This window comes from Nicotiana tabacum, chromosome 22, assembly GCF_000715075.1.
Source record: "Nicotiana tabacum cultivar K326 chromosome 22, ASM71507v2, whole genome shotgun sequence".
NCBI classification, from domain to species: Eukaryota; Viridiplantae; Streptophyta; class Magnoliopsida; order Solanales; family Solanaceae; genus Nicotiana; species Nicotiana tabacum.
The window spans coordinates 25,520,482-25,541,789 of record NC_134101.1 but is presented as its reverse complement, the minus strand read 5'-3'; the positions used below and the strand labels follow the sequence as shown (position 1 = coordinate 25,541,789).

Below are 21,308 nucleotides of genomic sequence, written 5' to 3'. Positions count from 1 at the left end.
TTATGACTACTGAGTTGGCTTCAATTATTATAAATGACTTACCTGATTTGTTTCTATTATTGTTGTTGTTACTAATATTGCGTACAGGTAATGTAAGTGACCCGCCTTAGCCTCGTCACTACTTCGTCGAGGTTAGGCTCAGCACTTACCAATACATGGGGTCGGTTGTACTGATACTATACTCTGCACTTCTTGTGCAGATTTCGGAGTTGGTCCCAGCGGCGTGCCATAAACTTGCTCGGATTTCAGCTACTCGGAGGAGACTTGAGGTATAACTGCATGGCGTCCATAGTTCTGAAGTCCCCGTCTATTTTACTTTAGCCGTGTGTTTATTTCCAGATAGCTTTATTTTATTCAGACATTTATTTGTATTATTCTAGAAGCTCATGCACTTGTGACACCAATTCTGGGATGGTATTTAGACACTGTTGTTTTTATGGATTATTTCACTATATCTTAGACTTTACTTCCGCATTTGTTCTTTGATTATTAATAAATTTAAAAATTATTTTTAAAATAGATAATATTATTCTAATATTGGCTTGCCTAGCAAGTGAAATGTTAGGCGTCATCACGGTCCGAAGGAGGGAATTTTAGGTCGTGACAATTGGTATCAGAGCACTAGGTTACATAGGTCTCACGAGTCACGAGCAAGCTTAGTAGAGTCTGAAGGATCGGTACGGAGACGTCTGTACTTATCGCTCAGAGGCTATGAAGTTTAGGAACAATATCATTTCTTTCTTATTCTGTCGTGCGATTTTATTCTATCATCGATGATTGAACCATTCTACTCTTATTCTCTCGCAGATGGTGAGAACACGTAATACCTCTACCGATGGACAGGGACCAGAAACCCCGGTGGAAACTATGGCCAGGGGTAGAGGTCGAGGTCGAGGTCGAGGTCGAGGTCGTGCTAGAGGCCGAGGCAGAGGCTGAGGTAGAGCTCAGTCCAGAGCTCGAGCAGCTGCACCTGTTGTAGAACCTCAGGTGGACCTTCAAGAGGAGGTTCTAGTTCAGAATGTACTAGTTGGACCAAATCTGGTCCCGGAAGGATTCATGGCCATTCCAGTACTTCAGGACGCTCTAGTCCGTCTGGTAAGTCTTATGGAGGGCGTGGCCCAGAATGGTACATTTCCAGTGGCACCAACCATCTCACAGGCTGGGGGAGGAGCACAAACTCCCACTACAACCGCTCCGGAGGAGATGGCTCACCAGAATCAGGCTCCAGCAGCCCCGCCAGTTGGGGTAGTTCATCCAGTTATTGCGGCACAGATCGGTGATAGGCCCGCCATGTCTTTTGAGGCCTTATTGAGACTGGATAAGTTTACTAAGCTCTTTCCAGTTCACTTCAGTGGTACACCTTCTGAGGACCCGCAAGATTATCTTGAACGCTGCCACGAGGTACTGCGGAACATGGGTATAGTTGAGACCAATGGGGTTGATTTTGCTGTATTTCAGATGACGGGTTCCGCCAAGAGGTGGTGGAGAGATTATACATTGACCCGACTAGTCGGATCGCCTACACTTACCTGGGAGCAGTTCTCTCAACTATTTCTGGAGAAGTTCCTCCCTATCACACTGAGAGAGAAATTTCGCAAGCAATTTGAGCGTCTACGGCAGGGCAGTATGATTGTTACTCAGTATGAGTCCCGTTTTGTGGATTTGGCCCGTTATGCTCTCCTTTTACTACCTACAGAGGGAGAGAGAGTGAGGAGGTTTATTGAGGGACTCACTCACCCTATCAGACTTTAGATGGACAAGGAGACCGGAAGTGAGATTTCTTTTCAGGCCGCTGCTAATGTCGCAAGGAGGATCGAGATGGTTCTTTCATAGGAGAGAGGGTAGAGGTCTGATAAGAGGCCTCGTCAGTTCGGTAGTTACAGTGGTGCCTCGTTTGGAGGCAGAGGTAATTTTGGTAGGGGTCATCCTCCCTGACCGTTTCATTCAGCACTTCATGCATCTCCTGGTGCTTCAGGGAGTCACGGTCCTATTATGCCTTACTCTGGGCAGCCAACATTCAGTGCACATTCAGTTCCTATTAGTGTACCACCACTCTAGAGTTACTACAGTGGTTATCCGGCCCATTTGGGTCAGCTTTATCTTCAGCAGCCACGACATCAGGATGGGTGTTATGAGTGTGGGAACATTGGTCACATCAGGAGGTATTGCCCTAGATTGGCGAGTAACAAATCTCGGCAAGATTCTCGTGCCATCATACCGACACCAGTTGCTTCACTGCCTGCTCAGCCAGCTAGAGGTAGGGCGAGGCAGCTAGAGGTATAGGTCAGGCTATTAGAGGTGGAGGTCAGGCCATTAGAGGTGGAGGTCAGACCGTTAGAGGTGGAGTCCAGCCAGTTAGAGGCCGTCCCAGGGACGCAGTTCAGAGTGGTGGGGCTCAGCCCCGATTTTATGCTTTTCCAGCTAGGCCTGAGGCCGAGTCATCTGATGCTGTGATCACAGGTATTATTCCAGTTTGCCATAGAGATGCTTCAATTCTATTTGATCTAGGATCTACTTATTCCTATGTGTCCTCCTATTTTGCTTCATATTTGGTTGTGCCTTGTGATTCTCTGAGTGCTTCTGTGTGTGTATCTACACCGGTGGGAGACTCTATTATAGTAGATCATGTCTATCATTCGTGTGTGGTTACTATTGGTAATCTTGAGACTAGTGTGGATCTTCTACTTCTTGATATGGTAGATTTTGATGTCATCTTGGGTATGGATTGGTTGTCCCCTTATCATGCTATATTGGATTGTCATGCCAAGACAGTGACCCTAGCTATGCCGGGGTTACCTCGGTTAAAGTGGAAAGGAACTCCTGGTCATTCTGCCAGCAAGGTTATTTCTTATATGAAAACTCGGCGTATGGAAGAGAAAGGGTGTCTATCCTATTTGGCTTATATTCACGATCCCAGTGCGGATGCTCTTTCTATGGACTCAGTACCAGTTGTTTGTGAATTTTCAGAAGTATTTCCTGCAGATTTGCCGGGGATGCCACCCAACAGAGATATTGACTTCTATATTGATTTGGCTCCGGGCACTCAGCCCATTTCTATTCCACCATACCGTATGGCCCCGCCGGAGTTGAAAGAATTGAAAAGGCAGTTACAAGACTTGCTTGATCAGGGATTCATTAGACCCAGTGTCTCACCCTGGGGTGCACCAGTATTATTTGTAAAGAATAAAGATGGCTATATGAAGATGTGTATAGATTATCGGCAGTTAAACAAAGCCACTATCAAAAACAAATATCCGCTACCAAGAATTGATGTCTTATTTTATCATCTTCAAGGTGCCAAGGTATTTTCGAAGATCGATTTGAGGTCTGGTTACCATCAGTTGAAGATTAGGGAATCTGATGTCCCTAAAATAGCTTTTCAAACTCGGTATGGGTAATGCGAATTCTTAGTGATGTCATATGGATTGACAAATGCCCCAGCAACATTTATGGATTTGATGAATCGGGTGTTCAAGCCTTATTTGGACTATTTTGTGATTGTATTCATTGATGATATCTTAATTTACTCCAGCAGTCGAGAGGAGCATGAGTAGCATCTTCGAAGTGTGCTTCACACCTTGAAGAATAATCAGTTATATGCCAAGTTTTCAAAATCTGAGTTTTGGTTAGACTTAGTTGCCTTTTTGGGGCATGTTATATCGGTAGAAGGCATAAAGGTGGATCCTAAGATGATTGAGGTTGTTCAGAATTGGCCTAGACCTACTTCAGTTACAGAGATCTGGAGTTTCCTGGGTTTAGTAGGTTATTATCGTCAGTTCGTGGAAGGGTTTTCATCTATAGCAAGCCCATTGACTAGATTGACCAAGAAAGGTGTCCTATTCAGATGGTCAGACGAGTGTGAGTTGAGCTTTCAGAAGCTGAAGACCGCTTTGACTACGGCGCCAGCGTTACCCACAGGTTCAGGATCGTATACGGTATATTGCGACACATCTCACATTGGACTTGGTGCAGTATTAATGCAAGAGAGCAAGGTAATTGCATATGCGTCGCGGCGGTTGAAAGTTCACGAGAAGAATTATCCTGTTCATGACTTAAAATTGGCAGCCATTGTTCATGCGTTGAAGATTTGGAGGCATTACCTCTACGGTGTCTCGTGTGAGGTATTTACTGATCATCGTAGCCTTCAGTATCTGTTCAAATAAAAAGATTTTAATTTGAGGCAGAGAAGATTGTTGGAGTTGTTGAAAGACAATGATATCACTATTTTGTATCACCCCAGAAAGGTCAATATGGTGGCCGATGCTTTGAGTAGAAAGGCTATAAGTATGGGCAGTCTTGCGTATATTCCGGTTGGTGAGAGGCCATTAGCTGCAGATGTTCAGACTTTGGCTAATCAGTTCGTGAGGTTAGATGTTTCAGAACCCAGTCGGGTTCTAGCTTGCACAGTCGCTCGGTCTTCTTTATATGAGCGTATCAGAGAGAGGCAGTATGATGATCCTCATTTACTTGTCCTTAAGGACACGGTGTGGCACGGTGATGCTAAACAGGTTGCTGTGGGGAGAGATTGAGTTCTGTGAATCCAGGGTCGTGTTTGTGTGCCTAATATGGATGGGCTTCGTGAATTAATTCTTGAAGATGCACACAGTTCCAGGTACTCTATTCATCCAGGTACCGCCAAAATGTATCAAGATTTGCGGCAACATTATTGGTGGAGGAGAATGAAAAAGGATATAGTTGCTTATGTAGCTCGGTGTCTGAATTGTCATCAATTTAAGTACGAGTATCAGAGAACTGGTGGTTTGCTTCAGAAGTTAGCAATTCCCGAGTGGAAGTGGGAGTGTATCACTATGGATTTTGTTGTTGGGCTCCCATGGACTCAGAGAAAATTTGACACAGTTTGGGTCATTGTGGACAGGTTGACCAAGTCAGCACATTTTATTCCAGTGGCAGTTACCTATTCTTCAGAGAGGTTAGCTGAAATTTACGTTCGTGAGATTGTCCGCCTTCACGGTGTGCCCGTGTCTAGTATTTCAGATCGAGGTATACAGTTTATCTCACACTTCTTGAGGGCTGTACAGCGTGAGTTAGGCACGCGGGTTGAGTTGAGTACAATATTTCATCCACAGACAGACGGACAGTCAGAGCGTACCATTCAGATATTGGAATATATGCTTTGCGCTTGTGCTATAGACTTTGGAGGTTCTTGGGATCAGTTCTTGCCACTCGTGGAGTTTGCTTATAATAATAGCTACCAGTCGAGCATTCAGATGGCTCCATATGAGGCATTATATGGAAGGCGATGCCGCTCGCCAGTTGGGTGGTTTGAACCTGGAGAGGCTCGGTTGTTCGGTACCTATTTGGTACAGGATGCCTTAAATAAGGTCAAGATTATACAGGATCGACTTCACACAGCTCAGTCTTGGCAAAAGAGTTATGCCGACCGTAAAGTTTATGATATTACATTCATGGTTGGAGAAAGAATATTGCTCCGGGTTTCACCTATGAAAGGTGTAATGAAATTCGGGAAGAAGGGCAAGTTGAGCCCTAGGTATATCGGACCCTTTGAAATTCTTGAAAGGGTGGGTGAAGTAGCCTACAGGCTTGCATTACCACCTAGTTTATCAGCGGTTCATCCGGTGTTCCATGTGTCTATGCTCCGAAAATATCATGGTGATCCGTACCATGTGTTAGATTTCAGCTCAGTCCAATTGGTCAAAGATTTGACTTACGAGGAGGAGCCGGTGGCTATTCTAGCCCGGCAGGTCCTACAGTTGAGGTCTAAGAGTTATCCTTCAGTTCGGGTGCAATGGAGATGTCAGCCGGTAGAGGCATCTACCTGGGAGTCCGAGTCGGACATGCGGAGTAAATATCCACACTTATTCACCAGCTCAGGTACTTTTTCTAACTCCGTTCGAGGACGAATGTTTGTTTTAGAGGTGGAGAATGTGATGACCCAAAATGTCATCTTTAAATTTAACAAGTAATTTTGTGTTCTAAGACCTCAAAAAGCACAATTTATCATTCTTCGACTTGCGTGCACAGTCCGTACAATTTTCCGAAAAGTTTTTATGTGAAAAATAGATTAAATGTGAAATAGAGCTTTAAAAACACAATTGAGTTGACTTTAGTCAACAGTTTGAGCAAACGGACCCGGATTAGTGTTTTGACAATTCCGGTAGGTTCGTATCGTGATTTGGGACTTGGGCGTATGCCCGGAATCAAATTACGAAGGGAGATTGGGCGACTCCCCGATTACTATTGCCCCAAGTGACTCGCTTGGGGCATTCTCCTTAGTTCGGAGAGCTTCAGGATCAGTCTCTTCTGATATACCCACCGATTATCGACTTTGGTAGGAAGCATTCTTGATCTCTAACGGTTCGGTGACTCTACCCGAACCTTCCTCAAATATCTCCTCAGTACGAGGCAGAGCTTTATAAATCACCATCGACGCAGCTGCCTTTGGGGCATAAATGGTTTTCTTCATTCAGGCCACCAGCACGGACCCGTCATTTTCTTCTTCTTTTTGGTCTTCATCCCTTAGATGCATAACTGATTCTACGATCAAAGGAATGGTATTCTTTCTCGGCTTAGAGCCATCCTCATCTTCGATTTTTGATTTTCAGAGGCGGAGGCCCTTTTTCTCTTATTATCTTTCACCGGCTTTGGATCAGAGGCCGAAGCCTCTTCCCCAATGGATGAGGGCCTCAAAACTGCATCTTTGCCCACACCTACATACAGGAAAATTGATTTAAGTATATAGAAAGCATCTCATTCGAACTACCAAAGATACAAGAAAGAGTCTCACCATGAATTTTGGCCTCCTATCGGCCCTTTAACAAATCACACCACGAGCGCTTGGCGTTTGTGGAGGTCGAAACTAGATCCCGTACCCAGTTCTTGAGGTCGGAGACTACACTGGGCATCCAAGGAACCGCTGCATAACAAAAAGGGGGATATCGGTGAGAAAATAAATGAAGGGGCAAAATAGTAGGAGATAACAACAGAATTACACTTACGCTTCATGTTCCACTCCTCGGGAAAAAACATCTTTTCTGTCGAAATCAGGTCCGAAGTCTTTACTCGAACGAACCTGCCCATCCAGCCTCGATCCCTATCCTCGTCTATACTCGAGAATAGAACCTTGGTAGCCTGACACTGAAGTTTTATTAACCTGCCTCGAGGGCAGTACAATCAGATGAGATGGTCGAGGGTGAAAGGCATCCCTTCGATTTTGTTCACAAAGTAACGGATCAAAATAACGATCCACCAAAAAGAAGGATGGATCTGGCCTAGGGTTATTTGGTATTGACGGCATAAATCAATAATAACAGAATCGAGGGGACCTAACATGAAACGGTAAGTATACACACTTAAAAACCCTTTCACATAAGTGGTGATATCTTCTTCAGAAGACGGGATTACTATTTCTTTGTTCTCCCAATTGCAATCTTTCTTTAGTTGTTCGAGGTGCCTCTCGGTTATCGAACACATATACCTTAATACTGGATCACATCAGCTGGGAACCGACGAGCCTTTATCGACCTTAAAATCGGAGGTAAGAACACACGCGCCCAGGAACACACTCCTCAAGCCGTGGCTCCACCGGTGTTTTGTCGGCGGCAGGTTATGAAGAAGGAGCTTTTTCTTTCTGAGGAATGGTTTTTGATGTTTTTGCCATTTCTGGATTTAAAGATCAAAAATAGAAGGAGGTAACAGAGATGTGGTGTTTTTGAAGAAAGATTTTATAGAGAAGAATCACAGATTTGCGAGTGAATTCAGAAAGTGTGAGAAAGAAGTTAGAAAATTTAGAGTTTGAAGATGTAAAAGTGATTAAAAGTGAAAAAGGGTTATTTATAGTTATAGCAATGGCAGTTCAATTTCGATAATGGCCGACCACCATCTAACACGCATTAAATGCCTTGAAGAACTAAACCGACGGGAGAACTATCACGTGCGTCATGATCGAGCCCAATGTAAATGTCAGATTATATCTGATCGAGTCATTGGAAAATCATGTCGTTTCTCACTACATCCTTCCCGAGAAACGAGGGGACTATCTGTATATGGTAAAAACCGGTTAGTCCTTCGTACGAACTGGTCGAAATGGTAATGCATTGGATCGAAGAAGGGTTTTCATAATATCAAGAGTCACTGGACCAAGCCTCGAGCCTTAGAGATCGATCAATTCAAATCGAACTATAATGCAAAGTGAAGTTATCGAGCTTATGAGGCAGAGACCGACCTACACTGACCCCGAATCAATACAATGATCTGAGTCGAAATCGAGCTCGAGTCAAGATCGAGGGCTCTAGTCAAGATCGGGAGCTCGAGTCAATATCGAGCTCATAGACAAGAGCCATTGCAATCCCACTAGAGGAGAGAATCCTGGCAGGAATTATGAAAAAGCTAATTTATCATGGGTCTCCCACTATGTATTTTTAATTATATCTAAAGTATGATCCCTGCACTATAAAGGGGATGGTTATTATTTCTGTAAGGACCAAGTTTTTGCATACATTGTAACAGAGATATCATACACTCCTATATTGAAGAGTTATCCTTTTTTAGCTTCATAAATTGATTCATCTTGCTTAATCTATAAATCATCTTCTTCCCAACTTTGCTTATTTTTCATTCTCTACAGTCGACACTTGATATTTCTATTCATTCTTACGATTTGTGTCAAGTTATACCACATACCCTTAGAACTACGTATAAATTTAACTCTATCTATTTTTCGGGTAAACACTGCCCACAATAATTCATCCTACATATTGCACATTTTAGTTGACTAACAAATTAACTAATAACTTGCAAGTGACTAATTAACCATATAAAATGAACATAAGGGAGAGGGATGTCATGCTAGCCAGAAAAGGAGCAATAGAAAGGGCATTCCCTATTCACGGCTTTTGGCAAACTGTAAAGGCTGAGCCACAAACCAAAATGAAATACTTTGAGCAAAATTATATCAGGAGTCAAATGAATAAAATATTACACAATGAGGATAGAATGATTATCAGTTTGGCTTTGTTGGGAAGTTGACTGGCATAGGTATGATTGGTTCCCCGAAATACAACAGAAGTAACAGACTATACTTTATATCGTCATTTACCCTATGTTTGTTTGTAATATTGACGATTCACACTTAATTGAGTTGTTTTTGTATGTAGGCTCATTTGGGAATAAAGTGAAAAAAGACTGAAGAAAGAGGCATCAAAGACATCAAAATAGAGCACGAGAGGAACCACGATGCAAGATCGTGAAAGCACTCTTCTCCCAATCGCGCTAGGCAAGCTCTGGTTGGCGCCTTAGAGGGAACATCGCGAGGTCTATAGTGCCAAACTTGGCACCCCTCACTGTGCAAGGCGAGCTCCAGGGTGAGGTGGCAAGGGCGCGGCACGTCAAGGGCACTGCTTCGAGGCATTTTGACTCCCAGTCAGTTTTGGACTTAGTTAATCCAACCCTAATTGTACCCTAGCATATAAATACCTTTTTAACTTGGTTAAAGAGTGCAAGTTGCAGGGTACAAAATATTTCAGATAGTTAAGAGGCTGAAACTGCTCAAGAAGAAGTTAAAGAAGCTGAATAAGGACCACTCCAGTAATATAGTAGCAGAGGCAAAAGAGGATAGAAAGGCTCTGTACCAGGCTCAAACTCTATTACATACTAGACCTTTAGATATTGAACTTCAAGCAATTGAAAAGGAGAAGTATCTGAAATTTAAAAGATCGTCTTACTTAGCAGAAATGTATTTGCAAAAGAGGAGTAAAGCCATTTGGCTGCAATTGGGAGATGATAATACTAGCTACTTTCATTCTATCATAAAGCACAGGAAACTGAAGCAAGCAATAACTCAGATAAAGAATGACCAGGGTGAGCTAAAATCTGATCAAGACAGCATAGCTCAGGTATTTGTAGATTACTATCAAGACCTGCTAGGAAAGAAGGCAATAACTAGGGTGCCAGCTCATCCAATAATCTTTAAGAGGGGAAACACTTTGTCAACAACAGAACAAATGCAACTTATAAAGGAGTTCACAGAGGAAGAAGTCAAAGCAGCCATGTTTAGTATTGACAAAAACAAAAGTCCTGGGCCAGATGGATTTGGAAGTGGATTCTATAAAGCAGCTTAGAGTATTGTGGGAAAAGATATCACTAAAGTTGTTCTTGAGTTTTTTCATAATGGGAAGATGCTTCGACAAATCAATTCCACAAACATTGCCCTTATTCCAAAAGTTGATCATCCTAAAAGTGCAAGCCAATATAGGCTTATAACTTGCTGTAATGTGTTATACAAGTGCATCTCAAAAATATTGTGCAGGAGACTCAAGGAAGCAGTGAGTCATATAGTTGCAAATAATCAATCTGCCTTTGTTCAAGGCAGGTCTATGATCCATAATATCTTAATATTCCATGATTTTCTCAGACACTACAATCGAAAAACCTCACCAAGATGTCTTACGAAAATAGATCTCAGGAAGGCGTATGACATGGTAAGTTGGGAATTTTTGGAGGAAGCTTTGAGGGGGTTTGGATTTCCTGAGAAGTTCATCAGGTTGATCATGACATGTGTATCCACTCCAAAGTTCACTATCAAAATTAATGGAGAAATCTAGGGCTATTTTAATGGTCAAAGAGGGCTCAGACAAGGAGATCTTGTATCTCCTTTATTATTTATGTTGGTAATGGAATACTTAACTAGAGTCCTGAATTGTATGAGTCTGTTGCTAGACTTCAAATATCATCCAATGTGTAAATCTCTAAAACTTACTCATCTGATCTTTGCGGATGACCTGATGGTAATCTATAAAGGGAATGAAGACTCAGTCAATAGAGTCCTAGAGACTTTAAACCACTTTAGTTCTGCTACAGGACTTATTGCCAACATGAATAAATCACATATGTTTGTTGCTGGTGTGCCTGATCAAATTAAAGCTCAATTGTTGGAAAAGACTGGATTTGCTTAAGGGACTTTTCTTATTAGATACTTAGGAATACCCTTGTCATCTAGGAAATGGAGTAAGGTTGAATGCCAGCAGTTGATCAACAAGATTACAAGTCGGATAACAACTACTTATGCAAGAAAATTATCATATGCTGGAAGGCTGCAAGTACTCAATGCTGTCATGTTTTCTATACACAACTTTTGGGGCCCATTCTTCATCCTGCCACAGAGCATTCTAAAAGAAGTTGATAGGAAGTGTAGGGAGTACCTATGGGGTAAAATAGAGGAACAAAAGAAAGAATCCTTAGTCTCTTGGGATAAGGTCTGCTTGCCTAAGAGTAGAGGAGGCTTAAATGTCAAGGATTGAAGAACTTAGAAAATTGCTTCAGTGGGTAAGCTATTGTAGCAATTGATAGAAATGAATGACTCACTATGGGTGAGATGGGTACATGGTGTGTATATAAAAACAGACTCAGATATATGGAGCCATAATGCACCTTAAAATAGTAGTTGGTACTAGAGAAAGATCAATTCCCTCAAGAACCAGATGCAAAGCTGGTATGACTAGGCAAGATACATTCTCACAACTGGGGGAGTATATTCAATCACTAAAAGCTACTTGCAGCTGAAGGGAGAACACATCAAAATGGAAATGGCAGATCTCATTTGGAACTCAGTAGCTCTACCTAGATACAGATTTCACATGTGGCTAGTAGTCTATGGTAGGCTATTGACAAAATAAAGATTGCTCAGATTGCACATACTAATAGAGAATCCCAATTGCTCTTTATTCATCAGGTTATGGAGACAAGTACACATTTATTTGTGGACTGTAATTGGATCACAACTTTGAGAGTTGAACTTACTCAATGGACTAATATTCAACTCTCCGCTGGCGAGTTGAAATGGGTGTTGGAATGTATCAAGAGGAAGCACTAGAAAGCATTTCAAAAGGAGGTGATAGTAGTTGTTTGGGGATCCATGACATACCAAACCTGGCGAGCTCGGAATTACAAAGTGTTTAAGGATGTTATACTACAACCACCAGATGTAGCAACACAGAAAAAGAGAAAAAATATACAAAGAATAGAAGTACTTAGATCGTAAAAAAAAACACATAGGAGTAGAGAGTTTTTACATAAAATACTTAGTTGAATACAATTCTTCTGCATATTTGTAATTAGCTGTTGTTGGAGGATTATTGTTTAGAGTACCCTTCCTAGAAGGTGGCTATGGAAATAAGTACTCTATAGGTATATTAATTTGGTTTGTTAATGGTAATATTCACATTGTTATAAAAAAAAAACTTGGTTAAGGGGGAGATAAGTTTTGAAGAAGGAAAGACGGCTAGAAGAATTGCAAGCACCGGATCACAAGAGTATTTCTTCCGTCCTTTCCTTGTTTGTAGATTAATGCTTTCAATTATTAACATGGTTGTCATGAATAACTAAATTTCTATGTAGAGGTTGATTGAACCTTTTGGAGGATGAATTCTCATTACATTCTAATATAGTTTTGCCTTTGAATTTCCCTACTTGTTTAATTAGGTGCTAATTTTAGTTAATTGAAGAGCTCTCAATTGAATATGCATCATTATATATTACTAGAGAAAGAATATGTACTTAGGTACGTAGTTGTTGCACAACCTTACTCCCTAGGTATATGAGAGATCAATACTGCAAATTTAAAAGCGGGACTAGAGATAACGAAACTTTGACGCGATCATAGTGAGCAGTGAGAAAGTGCGAGCTAGCATAATTCGAAATTGACTAGTACATTATTATAGTTTCTAGAGAGAGAATTACGATAAATCGAGTGCTCAAGATAAGTAGAGAATAATTAGGCGAAATTATATAAAATGTAGCGGAAAAGATTTCAACAAATGGGTAAATCATAACCCTATGCCTCCTTAATCTTGTCTCCAATCCTTAGTCTCCTTAGTTAATAATTTTTACTACTTTTAATAGTTGTTAGTTAATTAGTTTAAAGCAAGAATTGTAATATTTATAACTTAAGAATTGTTCGAGTTTGTTTTCTTAATGATAATGAACAGTTGAAGCTAAACCTTAGTTTTCTGTGGCATTCGACTCCGGACTCTTAGACCAGATTATATTTGCAACGACCGCTTAGTCCTTTAATTTTTATAAGACATAGTAGCATGGGTGGCTCAATAAACATAGAGATTTAAAGCAAAACTTTATGAGAGCCTTATTTTTTTTATAAATAAAAAAAGAAGAAAAATTCACATATAATTTCATTTAAATTTTATTTTTCTAATTTTTAATACAAAGTTATTAATAGTTTTATATAATCCATTTAGTCTCTTTCGAGACATACTTTCTAATTTAAGGTTTCTATTGTTTGTTAAAATTTATCCATGGCACATTTTGGAATAATATTAAAGTTTTAACCTTTTTTGAGTTATGAATTATTAATCGAATTCTTTTTCAATTTATGGTTCAGAAAGTGATTCCCAAAAAGATATTTTTTTCCCAATTTATGCTCAACAAAATTATAAAAATTTGTACCTTTTCATTTAGAACACTAAATATTCTTTTAAAATTAAATTACCATATAACCTATTAGGAAAATTTGGGCCCGAAAAATTATGGGGCCCAAAGTCACCTTTGGGCGGCACTGCATAGTAGTTGGGTGTGATCATCCAACATTCATTGGATCTCCAACCTTTATAATTCTTCCCAGATTTTAGAATCAATCCAGAATTAAATAGTTGAAGCTTGACTAAATCACACGAAAAATGGGTGTCTCTATACTACAAAACACAATAGTTAGGATTCTGACCAAAAACAGCCCATGACCTGTGCATAGAACTAGAACTAGATAGGCGTTAGGCCCGTGCTGCCCAACAAATTGAACGCTCAAATATGTATTTTTAATGATTATTTAAAAAAATTATTGCAATTAAGTTGGAATAAATTACACAGTTTGATATACTTATCTTCAATATAATTACCTAGTCAATATAAAATTGAGCGTTATTAAAATGAGGTAATTACAGTCTCTCGTTGTCAAAGGAGCAAAAGTTGATGGTAATTACATGATGATATTTTGAATTCTTATTTTTTTTTAAAGTATATTAATAAATAAATAAATAAATAAATAAAAACTCTTCTCCTCCTCACATTTGACTCCGAAAACGTTCTTTCTTGCTCCTAAATTCCCAATTCCATTCTTTCGTGTTCTTACTATTGGTCCTTAATATTTGTGTAAAGTATCTCCATCTAAAATTAATTTATATTCATCCTTAGTCAAAGTTAGAGGTTTTAATTCTTTTTTTTGTTGCTGCATTAGCATTTTTTGTGTCCCACCTTAATTGTCTTTTTTCTCTTAATTTCTTCGTACATTTCCCTGAGTTTTTTTTTTCCACCCTATGGACTTATTTTCATAATTTAAATATCCATTTTTATGGTAATTGTGTCTCATCTTCTATAGCATTTGAGAATTCATCTATCATAAATAAAAAGCTATGCTAATACAAATGATTTAACCTATCATTGTCAAAAAAGTCAAATCGGTATTAATATTACTTTAATATGCTCAACTAATCAATAGTTTCGTAATAATTCATCTTAAAATATTGAAATGCTACTTATTATTCCGTATTACAATCATCTGCCTAAATCATTTTATTTTTAATAACCAATTGTTGAGTAAAAATCTAGCTTTCGAATAAATATGTTTTGTTGCTTCTAAAGTTTTAAGTTTTGTATGTTGTTTAATTTAATGAAATTTGTAAAAAAATAATTTAAAAAGCGGATTGATTTTCTATTTTGCTTTAGAAATTAGTCAAATTGACCTTAAAATAAATTTAATAATCAAATAATTAAAATTAATAAATTAATAAGCTGATCCTTGTCAATTTCTTTGTCTCATTTTACATGTATTGGATAGCGTGTAATACAATTTTCTTCATTATAGTTCCGTGTTGAACTTATCTGAAAAAATAATTGGTATTATATTTCCAAGTATTTTTAATTTAATAAAATTTATTGTGTATTTATTGAATCTAAACTATTGTACAACAGTAAATTTAATCAAAAAAAAGGAAAGTCTTTAATATTGCATATGATATGACAAAATTAAAAATAACTAAATGGTAGTGTTCTAGAATAAAATCTCCTTTTTTCTATTTGAAAATTTTTTACGATACTTATGGTTATTTAACAAAAAACTTGTGGAATTATTTTAAAATAATTTATAAGGTTTTCCAAAAGATTTAGTCACATAATTTACATATAATGGTAATTCACTATATACTAATTATAGAACGGCAATTGCAATGATACGAATGCCTGGAAAATGCAGACGTGTAAGACAGTTTAGGTGGGGATGGGACGCGGGGCCCACATGGGGGAGTACAAAGTAAGACGGCCACTGTGAGAAGTGTGTAGTGACAATTGAAGACATAAGCGAAGGTCAATTTAGTAAAGATACTCAAATATTTGTACAAAAGCTACAGTATTATTCCGTTTTAGCCAACCATAGTGTTCCATTATGCTTGAAAAGACCAAATTATCCTTTAAATCCCAAGAACATATGTTGTCCAGCTGTGCGCTAACTCCCCCTTATTAGATACTCTCACCGTTCCAGTTTATGTAAACCTATTTTCTTTTTGGTCCGTTCCAAAAAGAATGACCCCTTTCTAAATTTGAAAATAATTTAGCTTAAACTTCCAATTATACTTTTAATAAGAAGCTTTATAACCACACAAATACTTTGGACCTCTTTTTGACTTGTTTAGGACCACAAATTTCAAAAGTCTTTATTTTTTCTTAAACTCTCTGCCCAGTCAAACAAGTTCACATAAATTAGAACGGAGGGAGTAGTAGAATAACATCTTAGTAAGCTAATGAGGCTCATATTTATATTAACCGTTAATGAACAAATTCTATCCATATACCAATCATCAGACGCATGCAGTGATGGAGGCAGGATTAATTCACCAAAGGGTTCAAGGGTAAATTTCACAAATAGTCATATAATTATTGTATGGGTCAAAATCTGTCTCAGTATTTGGTGGGAAGTAACTTCGAGAAAAGAGTCAGCCGAGGTCGACCAGGAGATGGTGAAGCTTGTGGTCGAGATGCAGACGCAGGTCGATGTCGAGCACGGTGGAAAGAACTATAACGGCTAATTTAATAGGGTAGAATATTAAAGAGAATATTTCTTTGAATATTCTTTGTACTTGTGTTATTAGGGTTTATTGGGGGTATGTCCCATATAAATAGAAAAGAAGACAATGAATAAAGATATGTGATATTCACTTGATAAGAATACTTTTCAGAAGAATAATCTCCCTCTCTCTCTAGCAAATATACAAACATTACATTTTCATCAAGATTCTTGCTCATATTATTCCATACTTTTCCATCAGATCCGAAAATAGTTCGAACATTCTCGGATTTATCTGTCACGCATTATTCTCAGGAGGAACAATCATCTAACTCATTCATTATTGGGTGAATCATTCCTTCTACTTACTTAAATGTCATTTATTATTATTTATTGCTAGTTATTCCTCCCTTATTGCTTATACTTTTGAAATATTTAATGCACGATATTATTAATCCCCCACTGGATCAACCCCACATTATATGTATTTTCAAGATTCACTTTTAGAAATATTGTTATTAACTAGGTTTAACCCAACATTACATAAATATAAAGATTTAACCGAAAGTTATATATTTTGGCCAAATAATTTGGCGCCGTCTGTGGGAATTTCCTAGTTAAATTTTTAGTTTCCTCTAGATCTACAACTAACACGGATTGCTAACGTAAAAAAAAAAAGACCAAGAACAAGATTTCCTTTCTTTGTATACACAGATCTAATATGACAGGTAATAGAGAAGAAGGAGTGAGAATAATGAGCGACCTCCAAACCAACCTCATGGGCATCATCAATGAGAGCTCTGAAGCAGTGGACGAGGACGCAACGCCCAACGCCTCCCCCAGGTAAGGTAGGTCACCCCTTCTTACTGTAGCATCACGAAATCTCTTGGTAAGGGAGACTCCACATGCGTGATGGAGGAGACGACACCAATGGTAAAAAAAACTCCTTGAGGCTTGGCTAACTGACACGCTAACCAGAGTCCTCCATAAACCCATTCGGGACGCGGCTACAGAAAGCGCAAGGACTTGCATTATACCACCAACAGACAAGCAACATGATCAACTTCCTCCTCGTCTTGCAACGACAGGTATTACTCACAATGTTGTTAACAATACAGGTGACGACACTCTCGCGACCATTCTAAAAAGGATGGAGGAAATGGAAAAAGAGAACAAGGTACTTCGGGACCAAATGAGAGAATACCAAGAAATGGTCGATAAAATACCGGGCGCTCCTAAGCTCTTGCCGACGAGAAATACCGGACAACTGACCCCGAAGACCATGTGACCCACTACGTCACCGCCGTGAAAGGCGATGACCTTTTCAAGGAACAAGTATACTCCATTTTGTTGAAAACATTCAGCGAGACCCTCACTGGAGGAGCATTAACATGGTATTTACAGCTGCCCGTGTGTTCCATTGAAACATTCGAAGAAATGGCCGACAAGTTTGGAACGGCCCATGCTGGGGCCAAGAAGGCAGAGGCGAGAGTAAACGACATATTCGCTATCAAACAGTCACTGGGAGAAGGATTGAGCGACTTTCTCGCCCGATTCAACTGAGTAAGAATGACCTTACCGAATGTATTAGAAGGGATGGTTATCGCAGATTTCCAGAACGGGCTGAGCAGATATGGTTCAATGGCAACGAGAAAGTTATTAAGTCAGTTTATGAAGTTCCCCCAACGACTTGGGATGAAATACACAAGGCGTATTGTGTCGAAGTCCGAGCAGACGAGGACGACCTCAATGTCCCGACTCTTCGGCTGACCTCAGTACAAGCCAAACCCAGAAAAGATCGAAGAAATGATATCAGGAGGGACCTCGCAGATCCACGACCCAACAGAGGAGCAACATCTACCATATGTCAGAACCGCCATTGCATCCTGTTCCCGCCACGAAGAGGGCCCACCCCGATCAAGAGCAAGGACTCACCGGAACGAAAGAGGTATGCCCTCTATTGTCCGCTCACAATTTTTGTGTGTCACCTACAGAAATAGTCTACGCCTTGGAGAAGCTCAAAACTAAGGTGAAGTGGCCACAAAAGATGAGGTCAGACCCGAATACCAGAAAATCAGATGCCCTTTGTGAGCTCCACCAAGAGCGAGGACACAAAATCGAGGATTGCATCGCCCTAAGACAGGAGGTCATAAACATGCTACAACAGGGATACCTTAAAGAGTTATTGAGCGACCGAGGAATGACTAATTTTGCCAAAGGATGTGAATAACATCAAGGACCGCCGAAACCACCCTCGCCAACCCACACCGTCCACATGATCATTGGTGGCGACGACGATGCTTCTATGAATAGTGTGAAATTCACCACAACCCACAAGCTCAAACTGTCAATCACCCACGAACGGTATGATGAAATAGAAGAAAGTATCATCTTCGACAAGTCAGATACCAACGGTTTAGCTTTCCCTCACTATGATGCCCTTGTTATCACTTTACAAAGTTTAGATACCGATGTGAGACGCATTATGGTAGACGATGGAAGCGGCACGTGCATTATCCACCCTCGAGTACTTGCACAAATGAAACTCGAGGATAAGATAGTACCGCACTACATCATGCTAACTGGTTTTAACAATGCAGTTGAGCGAACATCTGGCGAGATCACACTCCCCGTCCTAGCCGGTGGCGTCACTCTGGAAACCACATTCCATATCATGGACCAAGACACAACATACAACGCCATAATAGGGCGACCATGGATACACATCATGAGAGCCATCCATTCCAGCTTGTACCAAGTCATCAAATTCCCAACTCCATGGAGAATATTCAGTATACGAGGGAAAAAATGCACATCTCGGGAATGCCACCGCATCGCTCTAGACTGTACGGTCACTCAACAAATAAAGGACAGTGAAAAAGAAGCATAACAATCAACATGATCGAGGTCGAATGAGGACGTCATCAAAGACCCCGATACGGTTGAAGCCGCGGGATCGACCATAGAAGACCTTAACCCCGTTCAATTAGACGACAATGACCACAACAAGAAAGCTTACATCAGTTGTAAGCTTCAAGAACGGTAAATTTTGTCAATTCTTAACTACTAATGTAGACTTGTTTGCTTTTAGCCATGCAGATATGCCAGGTATCCCGAAGGAAATCGCCACGCACAAGCTGAACATCGACCCATTCCACCCCTTGGTGAGGCAGGTTAGGCGTAAGTTCAACTCTACAATTAATGATGTGGTACGCGAAGAGGTCAAAATATTATTGGAAAACGGCTCCATCAGGGAGTCGAAATACCCCCAATGGGCGGACAATGTAGTCATGGTGAAAACGAAGGACAGGAAATGGAGGATGTGTGTAGATTTCACAGATTTGAACAAAGAATGCCCCAAGGATTCGTTCTCGTTACCTCACATCGACCAAGTCATCGACGCAACGGCCGGGCATGAACTACTGAGCTTCTTAGACGCCTACTCGGGCTATAATCAAATCCTCATGGAAGAAGAGGATCAGGAGAAAACCACTTTCATTACCCATCAAGGGACGTACTGCTACAGGGTCATGCCCTTCGGGCTAAAAAACGCAAGGGGAACTTACCAACGTTTAGTGTCAAGGATGTTCAAAGACCAACTCGGTAAAACTATGGAAGTCTACATAGATGACATGCTGGTCAAGTCCAAAAGGAAAGAAGATCACATCGACCACTTGAGAGAAACCTTCGACATACTCAGGCAATACGGAATGAAACTGAACCCCAAAAAATGTGCATTCGGTGTGGCCTCAGGAAAATTCTTGGGCTTCCTAGTGTCACAGCAAGGTATCGAGGTCAACCCCGGCCAAATCAGAGCCATCGAAGGGATACTGGAGCACTTGACCACCAAAAAATAGGTTCAGAGGTTTACTAGCCGTATCGCCGCCCTTTCGAGGTTCATTTCGCGATCATCTGATAGGTTCCACAAATTCTTCGGCATACTCAAAAAGGATAACGACCTCCAATGGACCTCTGAGTGTGCCCAAGGCCTGAAGGAGTTGAAGGCTTACTTTTCATCACCACCATTGCTTTGAAAACTAGAACCGGGGGAGCGCCTCCTCGTCTACCTCGCTGTATCCAAAGTAGCTGTGAGCGCGGTCCTGGTCTGATAAAATAAAGGTACGCAGTCTGCCATCTTTTACATTAGCAAAACACTAGGCGACGCCGAGACGAGATACCCTAACCTCGAAAAACTGGCCCTAGCCTTGGTTGTAGCTTCACGAAAGCTTAGACCATATTTCCAGTGCCACCCTATCTCGGTAGTCACGACTTCCCCCCCTAAGAAGTATTTTGCATAAACTCGAGCTATCGGGCAGGTTGGCCAAATGGGCCATAGAAGTAAGCGAGCATGATATCACATATCAACCGCAAACACGATAAAGTCACAAGTTCTTGCTGACTTCGTCACCGACTTCAGCGCAAAAACAATGCCCGAAGTCAAAAAAGAAGCAGCCCACGCTTCTTTCCAAATACAGGACCCTTGGGTCCTTTACACCGATGACGTATCTAACATGTCAGGGTCCAGATTGGGACTCGTACTCGAAGTCCTAACAGGTGAAGTGATTCGCCAGTCCATAAGATACCTGGACATGACTAACAACAAGGCCGAGTATGAGGTCGTAATCGCAGGATTAAGACTAGCACTCAAATACGGAGCGAAGCGGCTAAGACTGCGCTATGATTCCCAATTCATTGTCAACCAAGTCACAGGGACTTTCCAGATCAAAGAACAAAGGTTACAGAAATACTAGACCGAGATCTGTAAGCTGTTGTCCGAGTTCGACGAATGTCAACTCTACCAGATCCCCCAAGCACAGAATAAGGAGGCGTACAACCTTGCCAAATTAGCAGCAGCCACCAAAAACATTACAACTGGAGAAAGAAATGTGGTTCACCTTCTCAACTTATCGATAAATCAAATCGAGGTAAGAACCATAAACCTGACTTGGGACTGGCGCAACCGTATTGTTACATATTTGCAGGATGGCGTACTCCCAGATGATAAAAAAGAGGCCAAGAAATTACGAATGCAAGCAGCCAGATACAACATTATTCATAACGACTTGTACAAGAGGACGTATGGCGGCCCTTTGGCGAAATGCTTAGGCCCAAATCAGCCGCGGAGTATCCTTGAAGAAGTCCACGAAGGCCATTGCGGAGCTCAGTACGGCAAACGGGCTTTGGTCAGATGCCTCATACGGGTAGGATATTACTGGCCCACCATGAAAAAAAAGGCCACGGATTTTGTGAAAAAGTGCGAGCAATG

The 21,308-nt window shown here is 40.5% G+C and overlaps 1 protein-coding gene across 1 annotated transcript; it reads left to right on the top strand.

Moving 5' to 3' along the window:
• The first annotated feature begins 8,799 nt into the window (after positions 1 to 8,799).
• On the top strand, positions 8,800 to 10,097 carry LOC142175754 (uncharacterized). Its single transcript, XM_075242741.1, has 2 exons — positions 8,800 to 8,883; positions 9,504 to 10,097. Exons 1-2 carry the CDS (start codon positions 8,800 to 8,802, stop codon positions 10,095 to 10,097), a joined length of 678 nt encoding a protein of 225 aa, XP_075098842.1.
• The last annotated feature ends 11,211 nt before the right edge of the window (positions 10,098 to 21,308 follow it).

Coding starts and splice junctions, on each gene's coding strand:
- LOC142175754 (XM_075242741.1), top strand. CDS start 8,800: ATGAACATAAGGGAGAGGGATGTCATGCTAGCCAGAAAAGGAGCAATA. Junction 8,884..9,503: donor TTCACGGCTTTTGGCAAACT/GTAAAGGCTGAG, acceptor AAAATATTTCAG/ATAGTTAAGAGGCTGAAACT.